We start from the raw sequence: 22405 nt of genomic DNA, 5'->3' as shown, positions 1-22405 counted from the left end.
GCAGCTGGTTTGCCATTCAAAGCCTCAGACTCAGCAACTGGTGTGCGAGCCTCATCCTTCCCACTTCCAAGAGCCTCAGCTAACAGGGTTCCCAGTGACCCAGTACCTGTGCTTCCCAGTAACTCTGCCCCCGTGCTTCCAAATGACCCAGCCTTCATGCTTTCAAGAGCCTGAGACCACCCAGTGCCCCAGAACCTCAGCCAAACTGTGTCCCAGAACCTCAGCCAACCTGTGTCCCAAAACCTCAGCCAACCTGTGTCCCAGAACCTCAGCCAAACTGTGCCCCAGAACCTCAGCCAACCTGTGTCCCAGAACCTCAACCAACCTGTGCCCCAGAACCTCAGCCAACCTGTGTCCCAGAACCTCAGCCAACCTGTGCCCCAGAACCTCAGCCTGTGCTCCTGTCCTGCCAGAGCATCTTCAGCTCCAGCCCTCTTAACGTTCCTGTTGAGGCCTGGTTCCCCATTGGCATGTCTGTCCATTGCTGTGTCCCAGTGGGAGGCCCTGCCAACAACTGCATCCCTGTTGTAGGCCCTGCCCACTCTTTTGGGCCTGTCAGTGGCCTGGCCTATACCTGCCCATGTTTTTACGTTGACGGCAAGACAGAAATCTCCTAGCCGCCGCCTTCCCAAACTGCTCTCACCGTTTGGTCGGCCTCCCATCCTCCCTCCTGAACTATTTGCGCTAATGCCCTTCAGGTTCCTGCTCTCCCTCTGCCCTGCCGCCCACCTGAACTTTTCTGCTCCCTGAACTCTAGCCCTTGGTTCAACTCAGCTGCAGACTATTAAACATCCTGCCTCAGTGCACAGATGAACTGTACAGGACTGTACAAAGATTAGTGGGATTCAAAAATAAATTTATAAATAAAATAAAAAAGATTGTTCTCAGCATGCTTCTTTTTGAAGTCTGTTCTGCTGCAAAATATTCCTATGAAATCTATTTTATCTTTCTATGATTAATCCACTTGACCAGCTCATGAGTACCCCCCCCCCCCAAAAAAAAAAAATTATCCTGAACTGTGATTGGCTATTCACCCTGTCAGAGCTGAGACTAATGATAAAACTGACTCTTCTCTTTTTTAAGGCTCCTGAATCAATGAATCATTTTTAATTGTTTGATAAATAGTTAAAATAATAATAATAAATACTTTGCATATCTATTTCACAAGACCGGTGCATAGGACGGTAATGCACACTGTCATACTTGCAATGAAGTAACTAGCATGTACAGGACCAACACATTGCTAATTCATGTAATCTTGCAAGTTTGACTGTGTGCAAATGGTAAGTACTTTAAATTTGGACTTTTAGCATACATCTTATTTTTGTGTCAATAAAGAATGAAGCTAAAAATGTATTTATGTTTCCATTATTTTGTTTTATGACTGAGATATAACAGGTGAATTTTAATAGTTTATTTTTAAAGGTAAATCATTTATTATTATTTATTGCGTCAGTCAGTGCACCAGTCGGGCTACCCCAGTGTTGATGCTCCTGCACCCAAGGGTCTCACATTTTGAAGATAACCCCTTGTTCAGTTTTTATGTCCTGTAAAAAAAATAAGTTTGCCCTAAAACAAGTTTGGTACCAATAGGACTTCTTTGTGATGTGAGTTCTTCCTGTTTGACTGATCATATATGTTAATCATCTAAAGAGGAAGGAAATGTAGGCGTTAAAAACAGCCTGATATCTGTCTTCTGTTCACTCACTGCAGAGGAGGACAGTCTTCTCTCAGACGATATCCTTCTTCACTGTAAGTAGAATAATTTATCAACATGTCTGATACTGTTTGAGTCCTGCTGTGTTCTTATTAATCTGCTAACATGTTTTATTGTCCCTAAAGTCACACAGAGAGATGAGAGGAGCAGCGATGACTTTAACTGCAGCAGTGAGTGGATTTATCGTCCTCCTCCTCTCTGTGTCAGGTACTTCATATCTACAGTTACATTCATTTAATCTAAAGAGGGAAATCTGAGGAGATGTGGGACTGATTAATGCAGACTGAAAAGTGTGCTTGATGTTACAGGAAATGTTCTCAGAAACACTATAAACACAGTTTTAATGTATATCATTGTATATCTGTTTTAATGTCTAACAGGAAGATCTTTAGTTGGATCGCCTTTTTCATATTATTTCTTAAGCAGTTTGTTTTCAGAATCTTTCATACAGTTTCTATCGACATGTATTTTTTATCCTTTTTAACATTTTTTGGATGGAAACTTGTTTCCATGATGCGTTGACAGCTTTTAAGATCGTATTTTTAAGTATGAGTGTCTGCTCTGTTTCTCACACCTCATAGTTCTGCTTTTTTTAAAGTCTTCACACTTACTTCAACAGCAAACTTACCACAGACCATCCAAGTATGGCAAAAAGTCTTTAATAATCAATTCATAGTTTTCACATGACATCACACGCTTATGGAACCGCCCACCTGGCGGGCGATAAAGACTCTGTAGCTGAACGCTACTGAGAAGTTATTGGTCTCAGTGTTTTTTTATCAGTTTAATTTTTCCATGTTTCAAATGAGAGACAGTTGTTGTTGAATGTGATGCACTAACCGACGAGGAGACGAGCCCGGGTTGTTCTTCTACAGAATGTTTGAAAGAAAACCCAGAGAGGAGGAGATTGTGGATTAATGCTGTTAGACGCTCTGCTGTCCCTGTGAGGGAACAAAAGAACAGACTTCTCCTCATCATGACATTAAAGATTGTGTTAACTTGATCTAAATATTCCTGCCTTTAACGAACATTACTGCCCCAGAACACTGACTGACAGAGACCCAGATACTATCGTCAGCTAACCTTAACTTATGTTAGCTTGTTAGCACTCACCGATGTTTGGATGATGAAGAATTTCTTGCCCTTCACTTCCTAAACGAGCATTATTGACCCAGCCACATCAAAAATACATAAAACTGTCTTTTCATCCTACAATGGTGAAGGAGAGGGATTACCCTCTAAATATAACATCTCTAAAGTGACGTTCTTCTCTCTGATAATCAATACGTCCTCTTACAACCGTAAAGTTCACAGGTCTAAATAACACATTTAACGTTCTCTACACCTTCAGACTGGATGATGTCTGGTCTCAACGACTTGCAGATTAACTGTAGAAACAAGTGAACATCTTCTACTCTTCCTTTAACTGTATATACAAATGGACAACATCCCTCAGGCTCCTTCTGTTGAACAAGATGAAGCCAAATTATCCTCATGATGGGCGCTTACATATTGCATATTTGCAACCAGAGTCTGCGTAGTAGGGATCCACTGGAAGACGTCACGCTACTTCCTCTAACGAAAACATTTAACGTACAGAGAAACATAAAAATCCCTCAGGTGTGTTCAGTCAACAGAAGAACAGATGCATGCATTTAGATTTCATTGTTGACCCCCATGGCCTTTCTGTTATCATGGAGGAGGTTGGAGTTTGACCTATACTGCAGCCAGTCAGCAGGGGGCGCTCTAAATCTTTCTCCTTTGACTGCAGCCGTTGCACCGTCAATTTTAACATACAGTCTATTTTTACACTAGAGCAGGGGTCTCCAACCTTTCTTCATCTGAGAGCTTCTTTGAAAAAATGAAAGTGGCCAAGCTTAACTTGCATCAAATCTCTTGCATTCATTAACATCAGCTGAATGAAGCTGCTGTTTGTACACGTGTGAAATTGCAAAAAGCCAATGCTTATCAAGAATCTTAAATTCACATCAAGGTCCAAGAAAAAAACATGAATATTTTACACTTCTTATTGTAAGCTATGTTGCTGAGAATTCACATCAATGTCCAAGAAAACATTACTTCTTTACACTTGTTTTAATGGGCCAAATATATGAATAGTGGGAAGAGGTACATTCACTGATTTATTTTTATTTTTATTTTTTTAACACAGTCGGTCAACCTATAGGTGAGCTACTTTAAACCTGCCTGCTCCGAGCTACCTGTTGGAGACCCCTGCACTAGGGCTTTCAAACAATTACACATTTATGATTAATCATATCTTTAATCACATGTTTGAAGTTCCATTATTTTACATTTTAAATATGTTATGCTTTTATTGTAGTTATTATACTGTTTTATGTTAACGGTGCTTTACTTCCTGTTTTGATACAAGCCTCTTTCATTTTTCTTTTTAAAGTTATGGATGTTGATGGTTGTTTCCTGATGTGCTCTGTGTTACAGTGGTTCAGGGTCAGGACAGCTGGAGAGTGACTTACTCTTCTCTTCAGATCTGTGCTTATAAAGGATCAACTGTGGAGATGAACTGCACCTTCACATACCCAGAGAGGACAAAAGGAGAAGTTAACTCACTTCAGAAAACATTCTGGTTGAGAAAAGATGGTTTTCATTACAAAGATGTAGAAACAGACTCAGAGTATTCAGGTCGTGTGAAGAATATCTGTGATGGGAACAAATGCACTCTGAGAATCACAAACCTGAGAGAGACAGACTCGACTGTGTACAGGTTTAGATTCATAATAAACAAAGACAGTTATCATGGTCACTCTGGGGTCACTCTGTCAGTCACAGGTAATCTTTCACCTCAATATTTCTGAGCTCACTGTTTCTAATACATTATAAATACATGTTTTAATATGTGCATGTTTTGTGAAAACAGTTGACGTTTCTTCACATGTTCAGATCTCCAGGTGAAGGTGAGCAGACCATATAAGGCTCTGCTCTTTCAGTGTCTCAGTGGACTTTCCAGTCAAACCTCCTACATCTGGTTCAGGAACGGACAGAAACTCAAACATAGCACTTCATCTTATTATTCACCAGAGCAGCTTCTTCAGACAGACAGTTACTCCTGTGCTCTATCAGGACATGAGAAGTGCCCGTCTCCTCCAGTGTGTGAGTTTATTTACAGTCTTCACTGATTCACACCATCAGATGGAATCTTTAAACTATTAAATGGTGCCTCATAGCAGCATGTACCTCAGTGGTATTTGTTATTTATTTAGATTTTTCATAGTGTCCTGTTTATCTGTTTCAATGTAAAAAAAAAAACCTTTATTCAGCTGTCATGAGCCTCAATTTCAAAACCAAAAGCTAAGTTAGAATGTAATATGTTCATCATCATCATCTGATGTGGATGACAAAGGTCTCTCTGATTCTCCTCCAGATTCTCCAAAGCTTCCCTCTGTGTCAGTGAGTCCCTCTGCTGAGATAGTGGAGGGCAGTTCAGTGACTCTGACCTGTAGCAGTGATGCTAACCCAGCAGCTACTTTTAAATGGTACAAGAGAAATCAGATATTTCAATACCTTCATGAAGGAGCACAGCTGGTCTTCAACTACATTCAACCCTCGGCCTCTGGAGAGTATTACTGTAAATCTGAGAACAAGCTGGGGAGGAAGAGGTCTGGATACGTCTCTATCAATGTGAAATGTGAGTGAAACAGCAGAAATGTTCTTATAAGATATTATGTGTAAAGAAGAAACTCTCACCTACAAATAAACACACTACTATAGTCTCTTTGACAGATTCAAGTTAAAGGACCAGTGTGTGAGATTTAATCAGGACTTTAATGTGACGATTTAAAATATTTTTACTTGAGTTTAATTACTTTAAAAGTTTGTAATGTTAATGATTGTTTATGTCTGCACTTCACAAAGTTCACAATGCTTCACATGTTTCTATAATAAACCAGAAGACTCAGAACAAAGGGCTGCTTTAGAGCGGGCCTTCAGTCTACTAAAGCCGGGCGACTCTGAGCCATTTCAGGACGATTTCATCAAAATCTTTGAGTCGACTGATTTTTCATTCTGCCTGATCTCCCGTTGTTAGTTGTGCAGTGTACACTGAGGCTCGACAGCCTATCATTGTCTGATCAGCTGCTTCAGACTGGTCGGATGATTTTCTGGCACGTTTGATATTTTGGTTGTACGACTGCCCACACTCACATAGCAGAGCCATGCGCAGATCCCACGACTTCAGGACTTTTCCCCCCTGATTGTGTCTGCGCAAACTGACAGAAAACATCCTAAATCACCATGGCAACAGTAGACACGCCTGTTTAATCCAAAAGAAACGATGGCAGGAAATATCTGCAGACCTCCAGCTGAGAGGGAACACTTGTTATTATTTAGCTGCTAGTTAGCGTGTGTGTGTGTGTGTGTGTGTGTGTGTGTGTGTGTGTGTGTGTGTGTGTGTGTGTGTGTGTGTGTGTGTGTGTGTGTGTGTGTGTGTGTGTGTGTGTGTGTGTGTGTGCGTACGTGCGCGAAAGTGTTTTTTGGGCATGTGTGTATTTGAGTCGTGCATATGAGACAGATCTATTGATGATGGTGAATGCTCTGTCCTGATTTCACTCGTACAGTGTGAGTCGACATTCCTCCATGAATTTCAAACAATCGTACAGAGTACGCTGAGCTTTAATGATTGTTGTAAACTCTGCAGGTGAAGAGGGGAGCATCGAGGGAGGGGTTGTCAGCTGGTTTCAATCTGCACCCTCAGCACTTTATTCCACTTCATTCTTCTTTGGTCACTTCAGTTATATTTTTATTCTTCTCTCCTCAAGATGCTCCATCAGTTTGTTCAGCGTCTGTGAGTCCTGCTGGTGAAATCAGAGAGAACAGTAGAGTGACTGTGACCTGTAGCTGTGATGCTAACCCAGCACCTGAATACACCTGGTACAAGGTGAACGGTCATGAACTCAGTAAAGAATCAGAGCTCGTCTTCAGCTCAGTTCAGTCCTCTGACTCTGGAAGGTATTACTGTAAAGCTAAGAATGATCTGGGAGAGAGGACATCTGGATACGTCAAAGTTGAAGTGAAATGTGAGTGAAAAACATTTTCTTTGAAAAGCAACATTGAGCTGATTTCTCATTTGAAGGTTTAATTTGCTGATCATATCTGCTTCCTCTAGCTCTACTTCACACTCACAGTCTGCAGCTAAAGCCCACTGAGCTCTGTTTTTTCATCTTGACAATTCAAACATTTTAATGTTGAGGAGAAATTAAAACAGATGTTTTCTCCTCCAGATGCTCCAAAGCTTCCCTCTGTGTCAGTGAGTCCCTCTGCTGAGATAGTGGAGGGCAGTTCAGTGACTCTGACCTGTAGCAGTGATGCTAACCCAGCAGCTAATTACACCTGGTTCAAGGAGGATGAAGACTCACCAACAGCTTCAGGACAGATTTTTAACATAAACAACACAAGTCCTGAACACAGTGGGCATTATATTTGTATCGCCCAAAATACCAGAGGACGTCATAACTCCACTGTACATCTGACTGTTGTGGCAGGTAAGCTTCACCCACACTGTTTCACAGGTCATATGACTCTATGACAGGAACAGCGGTCTAAAGGAATAACAACACTCTGATTCAGTCGGGAAGGCCACCCAATAGACCTCCGTAAAGGTTCTCCATTAGTCAGTCTCTTGGTATAACTAAAGACTTCCTCGATTGAATTCTTCCCAGGACGCCTTCCAGAGACTCCGAGAGGGGTTCAGTTTAGTTCAGTTTAGTTTCTTAGGATATCAGGTTAAGGTTTGGCTGACAGTACCTCTGCAACACTGAGGCACGAGGGGAAGGCGGACCTGGATTACAGCAATGCTGCAGCTTTTCTTCCTGAGGTCCACAACACCCATTACAGTGTAACTGTGTCATCTTACAACTTAAAACCAACATAACACTCATTAACATAAACAGCATTCAATACACAGCTTTCATCCTAACACATAACATTACAGGACTAACAGCAAGACAAAACATGAACACAATGACAGGGTGAGGACAGCTTCTAGGAAATTATGATCATACGATTGTTCAATCCATGGCAGTGACATTTGAACCCGTTCAGTTCCTCTGTACACAATCTACTGATGAGTTAAAGAATATATATACATGTACCTGCAAAATGCATCTGTCTAAACATACACACACATAAACAATAAGCAAATAGAACAATCAAAGAGTTACAGGAGGAACATAAATCAAATAAAATGTATAGCTTGTTGGATGGCAATAGATGAATTTACTCGGTCAAAAGATACTGCTTTAATAAACATTTGAATTTAGTTTTCTTGTTTTCTTAGTTCATGTATCTTTGAAGTGAGTTCCATTCCTGCATTGCTCAAAACATTTACTGTTTGTTTAATTGAGTTGGTTCTTGCTTTAGGTAAAATGAAGTTCCCTCCTGTTGCATGCCTGGTTGAGTAGTTTTGAGATGCTGAACTAAACGTTACATTTTTAAGTCTTTGTCACAATAATGTTTTTGATAAATGTCAAAAGTGAGTATCGTAGTCTGTTTTTAACAGTAACAGGGTGTTTGTCCTTCGTTTGGGTCTTATTTCTTTTTCAATTTCACCAAAAGAAATTACAATAAGTTGTAAGAATGTGTTCATGACGTGTTTTTACTTGTAAGGTTAACTTTCTGTCTCTGTCTGTTTCAGCAGGAGGATGGAAACTGACGACTGCTGTGACAGTTCCTGCTATTTTCCTCATTATCATACTCATCTTTGTCGTCATATGGATCATGTGAGCAGTTCTTTTTCAGCAAATACTTGTTCATGATTAATGCATTGTACCCTCACAAACAACAATATGGTTTACTTTTCTATTTGAATGCACCTCACCAGAAAGAAGAGGGCCTGCAAGCAACCGTCTGAGCCCGGAGACAGACCAGAGAACAGTGAACAGGTGAGGAAGTCTCTGAATTTATGAATCAGGGACGGTTGAACTCTTGACATAGTGTTTGATTTGTTTGCCTACAGCAATGTTTGTCCTATTTGTTTGCTGTAAGTGCTTAAGCTTTTGCTCTCTCCATCCTGGTGCTTCACATGTTGGGTTTTTCCAAAAAACTGATGATTTTCTGAGAGCTCCCCAAAAAAGGAAAGTGAGACCTTTTGGGTTGCGTTGCTTTCCTGGCCATGATAAAGACACCCAAGGATCATCAGCATTCAACAAGGCAAACCATAACATTATGAACTGCTTTTAATGAAACACCAAAAACAGGATTGGTTTCTGATTCAAGTCTCAAGTTCCCTCTTTTGCTTTCAGTAAAATTACAACTTCTGTCTCTGTAAATAACTCAAGCCTTGAATCCTGTCTTTCAAAAGTCTGTCTGTAAATAATTGAATACTCTGTGTTGTCCGGTGTTCACAGATACAACCAGCAGAGGAGCAGGATGAGCTTCAATATGCCACTGTCGACTTTTCCAGGAACCAGGCTGATCCTCTCTACTCCAACATCCAACCAGTTAAACCCCAAAGACACAAGAAGAAGAAGAAGGAAGAAGAAGAAGGAGAACAAGAGGAGATGGTTGAGTACTCTGTGGTTAACTTTAACAGCGGCGGTGCAGCCCAGAGGTAAAACAACTCCTCACATAACATGATCTTTAACCACAAAACTATTGTTTTCATCATTCTGTTTATTGTGTTTTCATCATTTACTGTGATCACTGTTGGCCTGTTATCATATAATCTCATGTCTTTCTTCTTCTCAGCACCAGTGGTCAGCAAGCTGCAGATCCAGCTGCATTGTACAGTACAGTCAACAAACATGGACGAAGAAACCTCTAGTTTACTCTCATCCAATGAAATCCTTACAGGAAACCACTTTGAGAATGAATCCTCGGGACAGACTCCTTCAAGAACGCAGCTAGACCTGCATTTAACAAATGACTTAAAACAGATAAATGATGTTAGTATTAAGCTTTGTGAATGACTTGCTGTGGTCCACCTTTAAAGTGATTATGAATTATTTTACAGGATTAATAATATGAGTTTTACATTAACAAGACTCAGGTTTCAACAAATCAAACAAGTATTACTAGTTAAAAAGTATTTACCTTTATTGTTAATTGTTGTTGTGAAGATTCTTATTTTGCATTCATCTGTTTCTTATTGTTTTGTGGGGGAAGCTTTTATTTTGGAGGCTGATTTGCTTCTTACCTGCTTTAAACCGGATATTAAAAGACTCAGGTAGGTAGACAGTCAGTGTGTTAATTGATTAAAAAAACTCACTGTTATCCACGCCCTCACATTTTAGCAACCAGCTGGAAGGTGTACAAGGTACAACCTTTGTAATCTTTATGATGTTTTCAGTGATTTATTTAAGCGTGCTAGCCTTCAGCTCAGCCATGCTATCTCATTCGCTCGCCCTTAGACCTTGGTTAATTGAGTCCTGTTAAATGTAGTTATTATGTTGATTTTTTTGCTAAATTTAATTGCTCATTTTACGTGTATTTAAGGCCTATAGTTATCAATACGTGATTTATATATATTCTTTGGTGTAGTTAGTAAATGTTATTAATATGGTTCTTTAACTTTGTTGTTTGACTTGGTAAAAATGTTCTAAATTAACCTGACTATCTATTTTTATACCTTATCTCTTGTTATGTGTTAATATTATAAATATTTATGGTCCTTTTCTCTGTTTTGGGTTTAATGGTTATTTGCATGTTTATAAAGTTTGTCTTTCTGTTGTGTTTTATGTACAGCTCTTACGGTTTGTTTGTGAGTTATTGCACAGCATGAAGCAAAAAAGTAAAGTAACATAAACCAACAGATAAAGGATTCATCAATTGCTGTAGCTGGGTTTGCTACAGCTACCATGCCCATTCCAGGTGGTCAGATTTAAATGCACCTGTAGCCTGTGTGTGGTGTCGGTAAGAGAGCAGAAACACACCGAGCACAAAGGTTGTACTGTCACCACACGTTTGGCATTCATCTAAATGTCTGTAGTTAGTTCACCTGTTGCTTATATCCTTGCTTTTATTCACTTACAAGTTTTACTTAAATGGTTCTCTTGTAATGTGTCACAGATGTAAATGAGTAATGTAAAATGTTTACACTTCCTGAACCAAATTTCAATGAAATACTTCTGCAAACAATGTAAAAAGGGATCAAATGTAAATTTCATTTTTCCAAACAATCAGAGATGAATGACAAAATGTAAATGTCCTGACTCTGACTCTCTGATGTTTCACTGCCCTCTAGTGGAGAGGCTTTTATTCTCACATTCAGGCTTCATCATTCAGTGCTCCCTAAACGGGATAAATAAACATTTTAATTTATCATTTCATTTATGATATAATATGTATAATCCATCGAGCAACGCCCCCGAGTCTTCGTTACCCAGCTTCCCTGAGTCTCCACAGTCCCAGCAGCTGGTTTGCCATTCAAAGCCTCAGACTCAGCAACTGGTGTGCGAGCCTCATCCTTCCCACTTCCAAGAGCCTCAGCTAACAGGGTTCCCAGTGACCCAGTACCTGTGCTTCCCAGTAACTCTGCCCCCGTGCTTCCAAATGACCCAGCCTCCATGCTCTCAAGAGCCTGAGACCACCCAGTGCCCCAGAACCTCAGCCAACCTGTGTCCCAGAACCTCAGCCAACCTGTGCCCCAGAACCTCAGCCAACCTGTGTCCCAGAACCTCAGCCAACCTGTGTCCCAGAACCTCAGCCAACCTGTGCCCCAGAACCTCAGCCAACCTGTGCCCCAGAACCTCAGCCAACCTGTGTCCCAGAACCTCAGCCAACCTGTGCCCCAGAACCTCAGCCTGTGCTCCTGTCCTGCCAGAGCATCTTCAGCTCCAGCCCTCTTAACGTTCCTGTTGAGGTCTGGTTCCCCATTGGCATGTCTGTCCATTGCTGTGTCCCAGTGGGAGGCCCTGCCAACAACTGCATCCCTGTTGTAGGCCCTGCCCACTCTTTTGGGCCTGTCAGTGGCCTGGCCTATACCTGCCCATGTTTTTACGTTGACGGCAAGACAGAAATCTCCTAGCTGCCGCCTTCCCAAACTGCTCTCACCGTTTGGTCGGCCTCCCATCCTCCCTCCTGAACTATTTGCGCTAATGCCCTTCAGGTTCCTGCTCTCCCTCTGCCCTGCCGCCCACCTGAACTTTTCTGCTCCCTGAACTCTAGCCCTTGGTTCAACTCAGCTGCAGACTATTAAACATCCTGCCTCAGTGCACAGATGAACTGTACAGGACTGTACAAAGATTAGTGGGATTCAAAAATAAATTTATAAATAAAATAAAAAAGATTGTTCTCAGCATGCTTCTCTTTGAAGTCTGTTCTGCTGCAAAATATTCCTATGAAATCTATTTTATCTTTCTATGATTAATCCACTTGACCAGCTCATGAGTACCCCCCCCCAAAAAAAAAATTATCCTGAACTGTGATTGGCTATTCACCCTGTCAGAGCTGAGACTAATGATAAAACTGACTCTTCTCTTTTTTAAGGCTCCTGAATCAATGAATCATTTTTAATTGTTTGATAAATAGTTAAAATAATAATAATAAATACTTTGCATATCTATTTCACAAGACCGGTGCATAGGACGGTAATGCACACTGTCATACTTGCAATGAAGTAACTAGCATGTACAGGACCAACACATTGCTAATTCATGTAATCTTGCAAGTTTGACTGTGTGCAAATGGTAAGTACTTTAAATTTGGACTTTTAGCATACATCTTATTTTTGTGTCAATAAAGAATGAAGCTAAAAATGTATTTATGTTTCCATTATTTTGTTTTGTGACTGAGATATAACAGGTGAATTTTAATAGGTTATTTTTAAAGGTAAATCATTTATTATTATTTATTTGTGTGTGTTTTTGAAGGCCACCACTGCATCAGTCAGTGCACCAGTCGGGCTACCCCAGTGTTGATGCTCCTGCACCCAAGGGTCTCACATTTTGAAGATAACCCCTTGTTCAGTTTTTATGTCCTGTAAAAAAAATAAGTTTGCCCTAAAACAAGTTTGGTACCAATAGGACTTCTTTGTGATGTGAGTTCTTCCTGTTTGACTGATCATATATGTTAATCATCTAAAGAGGAAGGAAATGTAGGCGTTAAAAACAGCCTGATATCTGTCTTCTGTTCACTCACTGCAGAGGAGGACAGTCTTCTCTCAGACGATATCCTTCTTCACTGTAAGTAGAATAATTTATCAACATGTCTGATACTGTTTGAGTCCTGCTGTGTTCTTATTAATCTGCTAACATGTTTTATTGTCCCTAAAGTCACACAGAGAGATGAGAGGAGCAGCGATGACTTTAACTGCAGCAGTGAGTGGATTTATCGTCCTCCTCCTCTCTGTGTCAGGTACTTCATATCTACAGTTACATTCATTTAATCTAAAGAGGGAAATCTGAGGAGATGTGGGACTGATTAATGCAGACTGAAAAGTGTGCTTGATGTTACAGGAAATGTTCTCAGAAACACTATAAACACAGTTTTAATGTATATCATTGTATATCTGTTTTAATGTCTAACAGGAAGATCTTTAGTTGGATCGCCTTTTTCATATTATTTCTTAAGCAGTTTGTTTTCAGAATCTTTCATACAGTTTCTATCGACATGTATTTTTTATCCTTTTTAACATTTTTTGGATGGAAACTTGTTTCCATGATGCGTTGACAGCTTTTAAGATCGTATTTTTAAGTATGAGTGTCTGCTCTGTTTCTCACACCTCATAGTTCTGCTTTTTTTAAAGTCTTCACACTTACTTCAACAGCAAACTTACCACAGACCATCCAAGTATGGCAAAAAGTCTTTAATAATCAATTCATAGTTTTCACATGACATCACACGCTTATGGAACCGCCCACCTGGCGGGCGATAAAGACTCTGTAGCTGAACGCTACTGAGAAGTTATTGGTCTCAGTGTTTTTTTATCAGTTTAATTTTTCCATGTTTCAAATGAGAGACAGTTGTTGTTGAATGTGATGCACTAACCGACGAGGAGACGAGCCCGGGTTGTTCTTCTACAGAATGTTTGAAAGAAAACCCAGAGAGGAGGAGATTGTGGATTAATGCTGTTAGACGCTCTGCTGTCCCTGTGAGGGAACAAAAGAACAGACTTCTCCTCATCATGACATTAAAGATTGTGTTAACTTGATCTAAATATTCCTGCCTTTAACGAACATTACTGCCCCAGAACACTGACTGACAGAGACCCAGATACTATCGTCAGCTAACCTTAACTTATGTTAGCTTGTTAGCACTCACCGATGTTTGGATGATGAAGAATTTCTTGCCCTTCACTTCCTAAACGAGCATTATTGACCCAGCCACATCAAAAATACATAAAACTGTCTTTTCATCCTACAATGGTGAAGGAGAGGGATTACCCTCTAAATATAACATCTCTAAAGTGACTTTCTTCTCTCTGATAATCAATACTTCCTCTTACAACCGTAAAGTTCACAGGTCTAAATAACACATTTAACGTTCTCTACACCTTCAGACTGGATGATGTCTGGTCTCAACGACTTGCAGATTAACTGTAGAAACAAGTGAACATCTTCTACTCTTCCTTTAACTGTATATACAAATGGACAACATCCCTCAGGCTCCTTCTGTTGAACAAGATGAAGCCAAATTATCCTCATGATGGGCGCTTACATATTGCATATTTGCAACCAGAGTCTGCGTAGTAGGGATCCACTGGAAGACGTCACGCTACTTCCTCTAACGAAAACATTTAACGTACAGAGAAACATAAAAATCCCTCAGGTGTGTTCAGTCAACAGAAGAACAGATGCATGCGTTTAGATTTCATTGTTGACCCCCATGGCCTTTCTGTTATCATGGAGGAGGTTGGAGTTTGACCTATACTGCAGCCAGTCAGCAGGGGGCGCTCTAAATCTTTCTCCTTTGACTGCAGCCGTTGCACCGTCAATTTTAACATACAGTCTATTTTTACACTAGAGCAGGGGTCTCCAACCTTTCTTCATCTGAGAGCTTCTTTGAAAAAATGAAAGTGGCCAATCAAATCTCTTGCATTCATTAACATCAGCTGAATGAAGCTACTGTTTGTACACGTGTGAAATTGCAAAAAGCCAATGCTTATCAAGAATCTTAAATTCACATCAAGGTCCAAGAAAAAAACATGAATATTTTACACTTCTTATTGTAAGCTATGTTGCTGAGAATTCACATCAATGTCCAAGAAAACATTACTTCTTTACACTTGTTTTAATGGGCCAAATATATGAATAGTGGGAAGAGGTACATTCACTGATTTATTTTTATCTTTATTCTTTTAACAGTCGGTCAACCTATAGGTGAGCTACTTTAAACCTGCCTGCTCCGAGCTACCTGTTGGAGACCCCTGCACTAGGGCTTTCAAACAATTACACATTTATGATTAATCATATTTTTAATCACATGTTTGAAGTTCCATTATTTTACATTTTAAATATGTTATGCTTTTATTGTAGATATTATACTGTTTTATGTTAAGGGTGCTTTACTTCCTGTTTGGATACAAACGTTTTTTTTTATATGTAGAGACTTTTACTTTTTCTTTTTAAAGTTATGGATGTTGATGGTTGTTTCCTGATGTGCTCTGTGTTACAGTGGTTCAGGGTCAGGACAGCTGGAGAGTGACTTACTCTTCTCTTCAGATCTGTGCTTATAAAGGATCAACTGTGGAGATGAACTGCACCTTCACATACCCAGAGAGGACAAAAGGAGAAGTTAACTCACTTCAGAAAACATTCTGGTTGAGAAAAGATGGTTTTTATTACAAAGATGTAGAAACAGACTCAGAGTATTCAGGTCATGTGAAGAATATCTGTGATGAGAACAAATGCACTCTGAGAATCACAAACCTGAGAGAGACAGACTCGACTGTGTACAGGTTTGGATTCATAACAAACAAAGACAGTTATCATGGTCACCCTGGGGTCACTCTGTCAGTCACAGGTAATCTTTCACCTCAATATTTCTGAGCTCACTGTTTCTAATACATTATAAATACATGTTTTAATATGTGCATGTTTTGTGAAAACAGTTGACGTTTCTTCACATGTTCAGATCTCCAGGTGAAGGTGAGCAGACCACATGAGGCTCTGCTCTTTCAGTGTCTCAGTGGACTTTCCAGTCAAACCTCCTACATCTGGTTCAGGAACGGACAGAAATTCAAACATAGCACTTCATCTTATTATTCACCAGAGCAGCTTCTTCAGACAGACAGTTACTCCTGTGCTCTATCAGGACATGAGAAGTGCCCGTCTCCTCCAGTGTGTGAGTTTATTTACAGTCTTCACTGATTCACACCATCAGATGGAATCTTTAAACTATTAAATGGTGCCTCATAGCAGCATGTACCTCAGTGGTATTTGTTATTTATTTAGATTTTTCATAGTGTCCTGTTTATCTGTTTCAATGTAAAAAAAAAAACCTTTATTCAGCTGTCATGAGCCTCAATTTCAAAACCAAAAGCTAAGTTAGAATGTAATATGTTCATCATCATCATCTGATGTGGATGACAAAGGTCTCTCTGATTCTCCTCCAGATGCTCCAAAGCTTCCCTCTGTGTCAGTGAGTCCCTCTGCTGAGATAGTGGAGGGCAGTTCAGTGACTCTGACCTGTAGCAGTGATGCTAACCCAGCAGCTAATTACACCTGGTTCAAGGAGGATGAAGACTCACCAACAGCTCAACAGTCCAAAGCACAAGAGGACGTCATAACTCCACTGTACATCTGACTGTTTTGTCAGGTAAGCTTCACACACAGCTTCGGTCTGATTAAACAATTCTTGTTAGACTCTGTTGTTGTTGAGTTGAAAGCTGCTCAGTAGGTAAAAGAGAAGGCCAAGAGTCGTCCCATTACAAGACTCAAGATTCATTGTTACATGTCATCATCTTCCATCTTCTTGTCTTCAGATGTATAAGTTTGTTATTAACATGAACTCCAGTTTAAGTTACAGCAGGTTCTTTTTGTGGTTAAAATAAGGTCATTGTTGGTTGTATTTTCTTACCTTCAAGTACCAAACAGCACTTCAATAAATCTCTGAAGTTTAGAGCCCAACTCTAACCCTGTAATGATTTAGAGAGGGTGATACATGCATTCATCACGACTCGACTCGACCACTGTAATTCTCTTAATGTGGGTTTGAACCAGTCGACCATTCAATGCCTGCAGCTGGTGCAGAAAACAGATTCACATTTTAATAAACAGAAAATCATAACGATGTTCAGAGAGGAACCTCCATCCTGTCAGAGTGTGACTGAATGATGAACAGAGGGTATCACAAAGTAGAAATGAAATGTTTCAATCTAATCCTACCAGTAAAGAGTCTCACATATCTATCTTTAATTCTCAGGGAACTCAACATTCATAATACATATCATCAAGTGGACTCTGTTGCTCTTGATGTTGATTTCTCTGTTTCTCCTGACTCTGTGGACGAGGTAAACACCGTACAAATTCATCCGTCAGCACACATCTCTTTTATTTTCTTCTTGAACTTATTTTAGTTTTAGGTTTTATTTGACCTTCATCATGTTAACCTTTGGAGTTGTTGTTTTCTGATTTAATCCAGAAAGAAGAAAACTCTGAACTCCACCACTGAACCAAATGAACCTGCAGAGATGATCGAGGTGAGAGAGAGAGAGAGAGAGAGAGAGAGAGAGAGAGAGATACAGAGATACAGAGAGAGAGAGAGAGAGAGAGAGAGAGAGAGAGAGATACAGAGATACAGAGAGAGAGAGAGAGAGAGAGAGAGAGAGAGACCTTACTAATCAATCTTTTCCTACATCACTGTAAAACCTGATGAAACATATTTCTGATCAAATCTTATCGTCTGTCATCAGGTGGATGTTGTGTATGAGAACGTGTCAGCCGTCACTGCAGCACAGACAGAAGACACAGAGGAGCAGGAACACATGCTGTGAAGTCCAGTCAGGTTAGAGCCTCCTGCTCTGAATCAAACAGGCCCACTTCACATTCAGAGTCACAGTTACAACTATAACTTTAGTTTGATGTGATTTTCTCCAGATGCAGTTGAACCAGATGCAGGACTCACTGTGGAGAGCGAGGCTGTGGAGGATGTGGGGGAAGTGGAAACATTGACCTTCAGCAGCAGGAAGTTAACAACAGCATGGAGCAGAGAGTTTAGGAGATGGTTTTCTTTTATTTAGCAGCTTATACATATGTATTTATTCATCATTTCTTTAACTAAACAAGCGTCTTTATTCCTGAAAATGTTCTTTTGTTCTGAAAGGAGCTCTCCAGTCACCTTTCAGTCTGCTCTGTGACATTTTAACTCATAAAGTTTAGTTTTTGTAAATATAACTTGTGTGAATAATATTGGACTATGATGACGTTTGATTATGAGTCACTCATCGTTTTAACTTTTATGCACCTCTTTGTAACTGTCTGAACGTTGCACCGTCAGAGTTTGAGCATTTCTCTGTTTGGTTGTATATTTTATAATGACAATAAAGGCTTTCTATTTCTTAACGAGCAGCTCAATGGTGTAAAATCTGTCCTTCTGCTGTCTCTGTTATTGACATTATAATCACAGTAATCTCTTTTGCAGAAGGCTGCTGGTAGTTTTCAAATCAATGGAGCATATTTTCTTTTGTTTGTACTTTAAATGTTGAATAAATAATTTGACAACTATTTGATAAGAAAGGAGCATGGGAAAGTAATGATCTCTGTTTTATTGCAATCAACTAACTGGCAATATGTCGGGACCAAAACATTGTAAGTTAGACTTTAAAGGAGCTTGAATTACTTTTTTAAGTACTTTTAACTGTGAATTTCTTTTTGTGTCATTAAAACATTAAGCTCACATCAACAAGTACTGGGAGATTTTTCACACAGCCAGCGTCGCTTGTCTCCACAGCGGGCGTCGTTCCAGTTGGCCAGCACCGGGTTGTTATGATACATCTCCACACAATCCTCTCTGTTGTTGGGACCACCCCGATCCGGCTGACCAGACTGCCAGAATCTGAATGAAGAACAGTGATGGAAGCAGTTTAGTGTGAAGACGTTAAAACTGGACTGACAGCAGTTAGTACAAGAAAGCTGATGGCAGAAGCTGCCATGTAGAGCGGCCATAAATATTAGCTGATACCATACATTAATACTTCGACACTGAAGCAGAGGGAGCAATTCAGGGTTAAGTGTCTTGCTGAAGTACACATCTGACATATGACTGCAGGAGCTGAGGATTGAGACGACCGACTCTACCACTCAGCCACAGACACCCTCACCACAGTTGTGTCTCTTACAGTGTTTTAAAGTTGTTTTTATTTTATTGGCAGGACAAGTGTCGTAAGAATGACGTCAAAGAAGTGAATCAATCAGAAATGAACATGAGTTAAATAAAAAACCTGAAGCCTGGTAGCATCATGGGTCAACTTGGTTCTTTATGAAGAAGGAGCCGACCCAGGACTTTAGTTTGGCTTCAGTGTACATGAGCTAAAACACAATGTCTCTTATTGGATCTATGAGGATTAATCACATCATGAATTGTCTTTGATTATATTTAAATCTACTCACATTGACACTAACTGTCAGGGGTTCTCCATGAAGTAAGATTTCAAATGCTTCGATTGAGCCAAATCACTGATGTAAAGGGGGAAATTACTCTGTTAGAATTAAAGACAGAGTTGTACTGCTTTTGTCCAGAAGAGGGCAGCAGAGAGCTGCATAAGCGCTGCCTTCAGTTTGGGTTAGGGAATGCAAAAAGGCTTTTGCTCTCCTTTTTAATAAACTGCAAAGAAAACAGCGCTGTGTGTGATAAATTGCTGTCATTTTGAACCTAACATCTTTAATTATTAATTAATTTCAGTCTGTTTCTGGCTTGAATGACAGTTTCAGACCAGTGAATATCAGAAGCATCTTGGTCTGTCTAACTTTCTATTTAATAGATACCAAGATCTCATCAGAATTAAGCTGTGAAGCAAAAACATTCAGGTTTATTCTCAGGCCTCACGGTTTGCTCAGCATAGATCCGTCCACCCATCTGAAGGTCCCGGCTGTGTCGTACAGACCGATCCAGAACAAGAGATCCACATCCCCATCCAGTTGGTACAAATCCCTCTGTTGATCGAGATGGTAATAAAATAAATAAAGTTGAATCCATGACTCTACACATATAGGTAAACCCAGACACAGATTGAGTGCACTGTACCTGTTCCTGTTCACTGTTGATCACCACCAGGTCAGCAGCTTTACTCTGACAGTATTTCCTGCTGTCCTCCCATGTTTTACTGTCAGAGGAGAGGAGGTAACATCTTGAGCCGATCTGCCTCCAACCGGCAGGACACTGAGAGTAGGACGGACAGCCACCCATCTCTGGAAGAAACAAACAAACAAACAGCTTTAAGTATCAATTATGAGGTTAAATTGACTTCATGGAAATACATTATGTATTGTGTACAGTTGACCATAAACTTTAAAACTGCTCAGGCATCACTTCAAAGGATAACTACTCTTTAATGTACAATAACATTCAGCATTAACAGTGTGATATATTTATGATACAATAAGATTGAATGTAGAAAATATTTGAGCTGCACCTTATATTTAATGTGCAGTCATATTTATCACTTGTGATTTTTAACAGACAATGTGAAATGTAATCCTTGTAAGAGGCAACACCACCCAAAGAAAGTCAAACACTGAAGACTGCACTGCATGCACTCGATGCGTGTGTGTGCATGTGTCTAGGCTGTGTTGTTCTCTGGCCACTGCACTGAGATACAACCCCTCCAACCTGAGAGAGCTTGATCTGAGCTACAATCCTACAGGAGAAACAGGAGTGAAGCTGCTGTCTGCTGGACTGGAGGATCCACTCTGGAGACTCTCGAGTATTAACACACATCAAAAGCTGACTGTTTCTGTCACACAGGCAACGAGGTTTGTGTGTGTGTCTAAATGTGATGAAAATCATTTTCTCTTTTTTTAAGAAACACATTTCAGTGTACAACATGCAGTGATGGATAAATAATAAACATGTTTACTTCAAATTCTACAACAATAGGAAAACTAATCATTTCTAAAAGAACAGCGCAGACTGTCGTGACTCCTGCTGCTTGTTTTTAAAAAAGACACTGCAAGATGTAAACTGTACGTAACCCAACAGGGTTACAAAGTTCATATTTAAATAAATTAAATAAATAACCAAGGTTACTAAAATAGTTTCTGTTTTTTAACCTCACCAAATGATGGGATGGTTTCTTTGTTGTAAAATAAGTAAAAAGACATGACGTTCAGGTATTATACAGATATCAGGTGAACAATGGGTAGATTATCAGAGTGACAGAGAAAGAAATGAAGATGAAGGTTTGATTGATTCTCACCCCTCAGTTGTATTTTCAGTCGGTCCTGTTCCTCCTGCATCTCCTTTATCAGGTTGTTCAGTTCATTGTTTCGATTTTCAAGCAGGTTTTTGTCTCTGGTCAGCGCGTTGAATCTTTCCTGTAATCTGTTGAACTGATCGTAACTCTTTGTCTGAGTTGTGTTGCAGTCGTGTGATTCCCTGTTTGAGTTCACTGACAGAATACAAACAGAAAAAAAATCATTTAAAGCACTTAAATAAATAAATAGCTGCTATTTCTCAGTCTGTGTTTGAGGACAATTGTGTAACGTGAAATGACACCACAGAGGTTTTGTGATGCGATGCTGTGTTTTTGTTGTCTGTGCAACAGTGTGTGCACATCTAAAGTGACATGATGCAAAGAATCCGTCCTCACCTGTGAGACGCAGGGAAATGTTGAGAGAGGCTTGTATGATGCACAGCACAGCAAAGCTCAGGAGAAGAAGCCGACAGAGTCTTCTCTCTGCAGAATGAGCACACACACAAAACAGTCAACGTCTGTGAGAACAGGAAGAGGCATGTTTGACTCTTTATTTATGCCACATATGTTCTCACAGGCTCATCGTCAATGGTGATGTTGACATTTTCAGAAACAGCTGATGCAGTGTAGTGTCTGCACTGTTCAGCTCTCATCAGCTGCAGCTGTCTCTCTTCTATCATCACCTGCTGTCCGTCTGTGATCATCACATCAAAGTCTGCTGTGGGATCACATTCAAGACCAGCCGCTACAGGCTATTCTGTCTGATTTAGAGCCGACCATCAGAGCGCTCTGTTTGTAAGAGCAGCTTAACGAGGAAGTGAACAACCCGTCCTTCAGCTTAAACATTATATTTACAGTTACAATAAAACGGCCCTATTGGACGATGAAGGATGTCGTCTCTAAAGTTAAAGTCTCACTGTGTAGAGTTTCATGTAAAAACAACACTGAGCTGAAGAAAAATGCCCTTCACATTACATGAAGGGATTTTCCTTACCTGTTTGGTTTACATCCACGCTGTGTTTCTGATGAGCACGTGGCCGCTCATTAATATAATCTATCTCCATCTGCTGCATCCCCCCGATGTTTGAATGTGTGTGTGAGAGAAGTCCAGTTCAGTGTGTCCACATCAAAGAGATGTGTTGTTCCTCTTGTTGTTCCTCTACAGTGAGCTAAGACACTGATGACTACATGGTGAACAGATTTGGAAGAAATCAAAAAAGAGGAAGAAACAAATGTGGGAGTGACTGAAAAACTAATGAACATTTATTTTTAGTTGCATCTCATTGAAAACCTTAGATAGATCCTCTTTCTAAATCTGCCTTTTTCTACATCTGTCATCCAAAAAACCATGTTTGTTTCTGACACTT

General features: G+C 40.0%; 2 protein-coding genes and 2 long non-coding RNA genes across 4 annotated transcripts; 3 read left to right on the top strand and 1 right to left on the bottom strand.

Moving 5' to 3' along the window:
* The first annotated feature begins 1693 nt into the window (after positions 1-1693).
* Positions 1694-4903, top strand: LOC136180453 (uncharacterized). Its single transcript, XR_010667102.1, has 3 exons — positions 1694-1752; positions 1843-1924; positions 4178-4903. It is a non-coding gene; the product is annotated as an uncharacterized lncRNA (long non-coding RNA).
* A 7914-nt stretch (positions 4904-12817) lies between these two features.
* On the top strand, positions 12818-16432 carry LOC110004184 (uncharacterized). Its single transcript, XM_065955210.1, has 5 exons — positions 12818-12870; positions 12961-13042; positions 15302-15649; positions 15761-15970; positions 16242-16432. Exons 2-5 carry the CDS (start codon positions 12973-12975, stop codon positions 16430-16432), a joined length of 819 nt encoding a protein of 272 aa, XP_065811282.1. The 5' UTR covers positions 12818-12870; positions 12961-12972.
* Positions 16433-16615: 183 nt separating this feature from the next.
* LOC109980171 (uncharacterized) lies at positions 16616-17859 on the top strand. Its single transcript, XR_002277756.3, has 4 exons — positions 16616-17138; positions 17270-17327; positions 17541-17632; positions 17725-17859. It is a non-coding gene; the product is annotated as an uncharacterized lncRNA (long non-coding RNA).
* A 605-nt stretch (positions 17860-18464) lies between these two features.
* On the bottom strand, positions 18465-22247 carry LOC110004180 (asialoglycoprotein receptor 1). The gene is made up of 6 exons (XM_020659729.3): positions 22033-22247; positions 21435-21521; positions 21042-21233; positions 19871-20034; positions 19673-19779; positions 18465-18682 (listed from the first exon to the last, which is right to left on the bottom strand). Exons 1-6 carry the CDS (start codon positions 22109-22111, stop codon positions 18526-18528), a joined length of 786 nt encoding a protein of 261 aa, XP_020515385.2. The 5' UTR covers positions 22112-22247; the 3' UTR covers positions 18465-18525.
* Between the last annotated feature and the right edge of the window lie 158 nt (positions 22248-22405).

This window comes from Labrus bergylta, chromosome 1, assembly GCF_963930695.1.
Source record: "Labrus bergylta chromosome 1, fLabBer1.1, whole genome shotgun sequence".
Lineage (NCBI taxonomy): Eukaryota > Metazoa > Chordata > Actinopteri > Labriformes > Labridae > Labrus > Labrus bergylta.
This window is presented reverse-complemented; position numbering and strand designations above follow the sequence as displayed.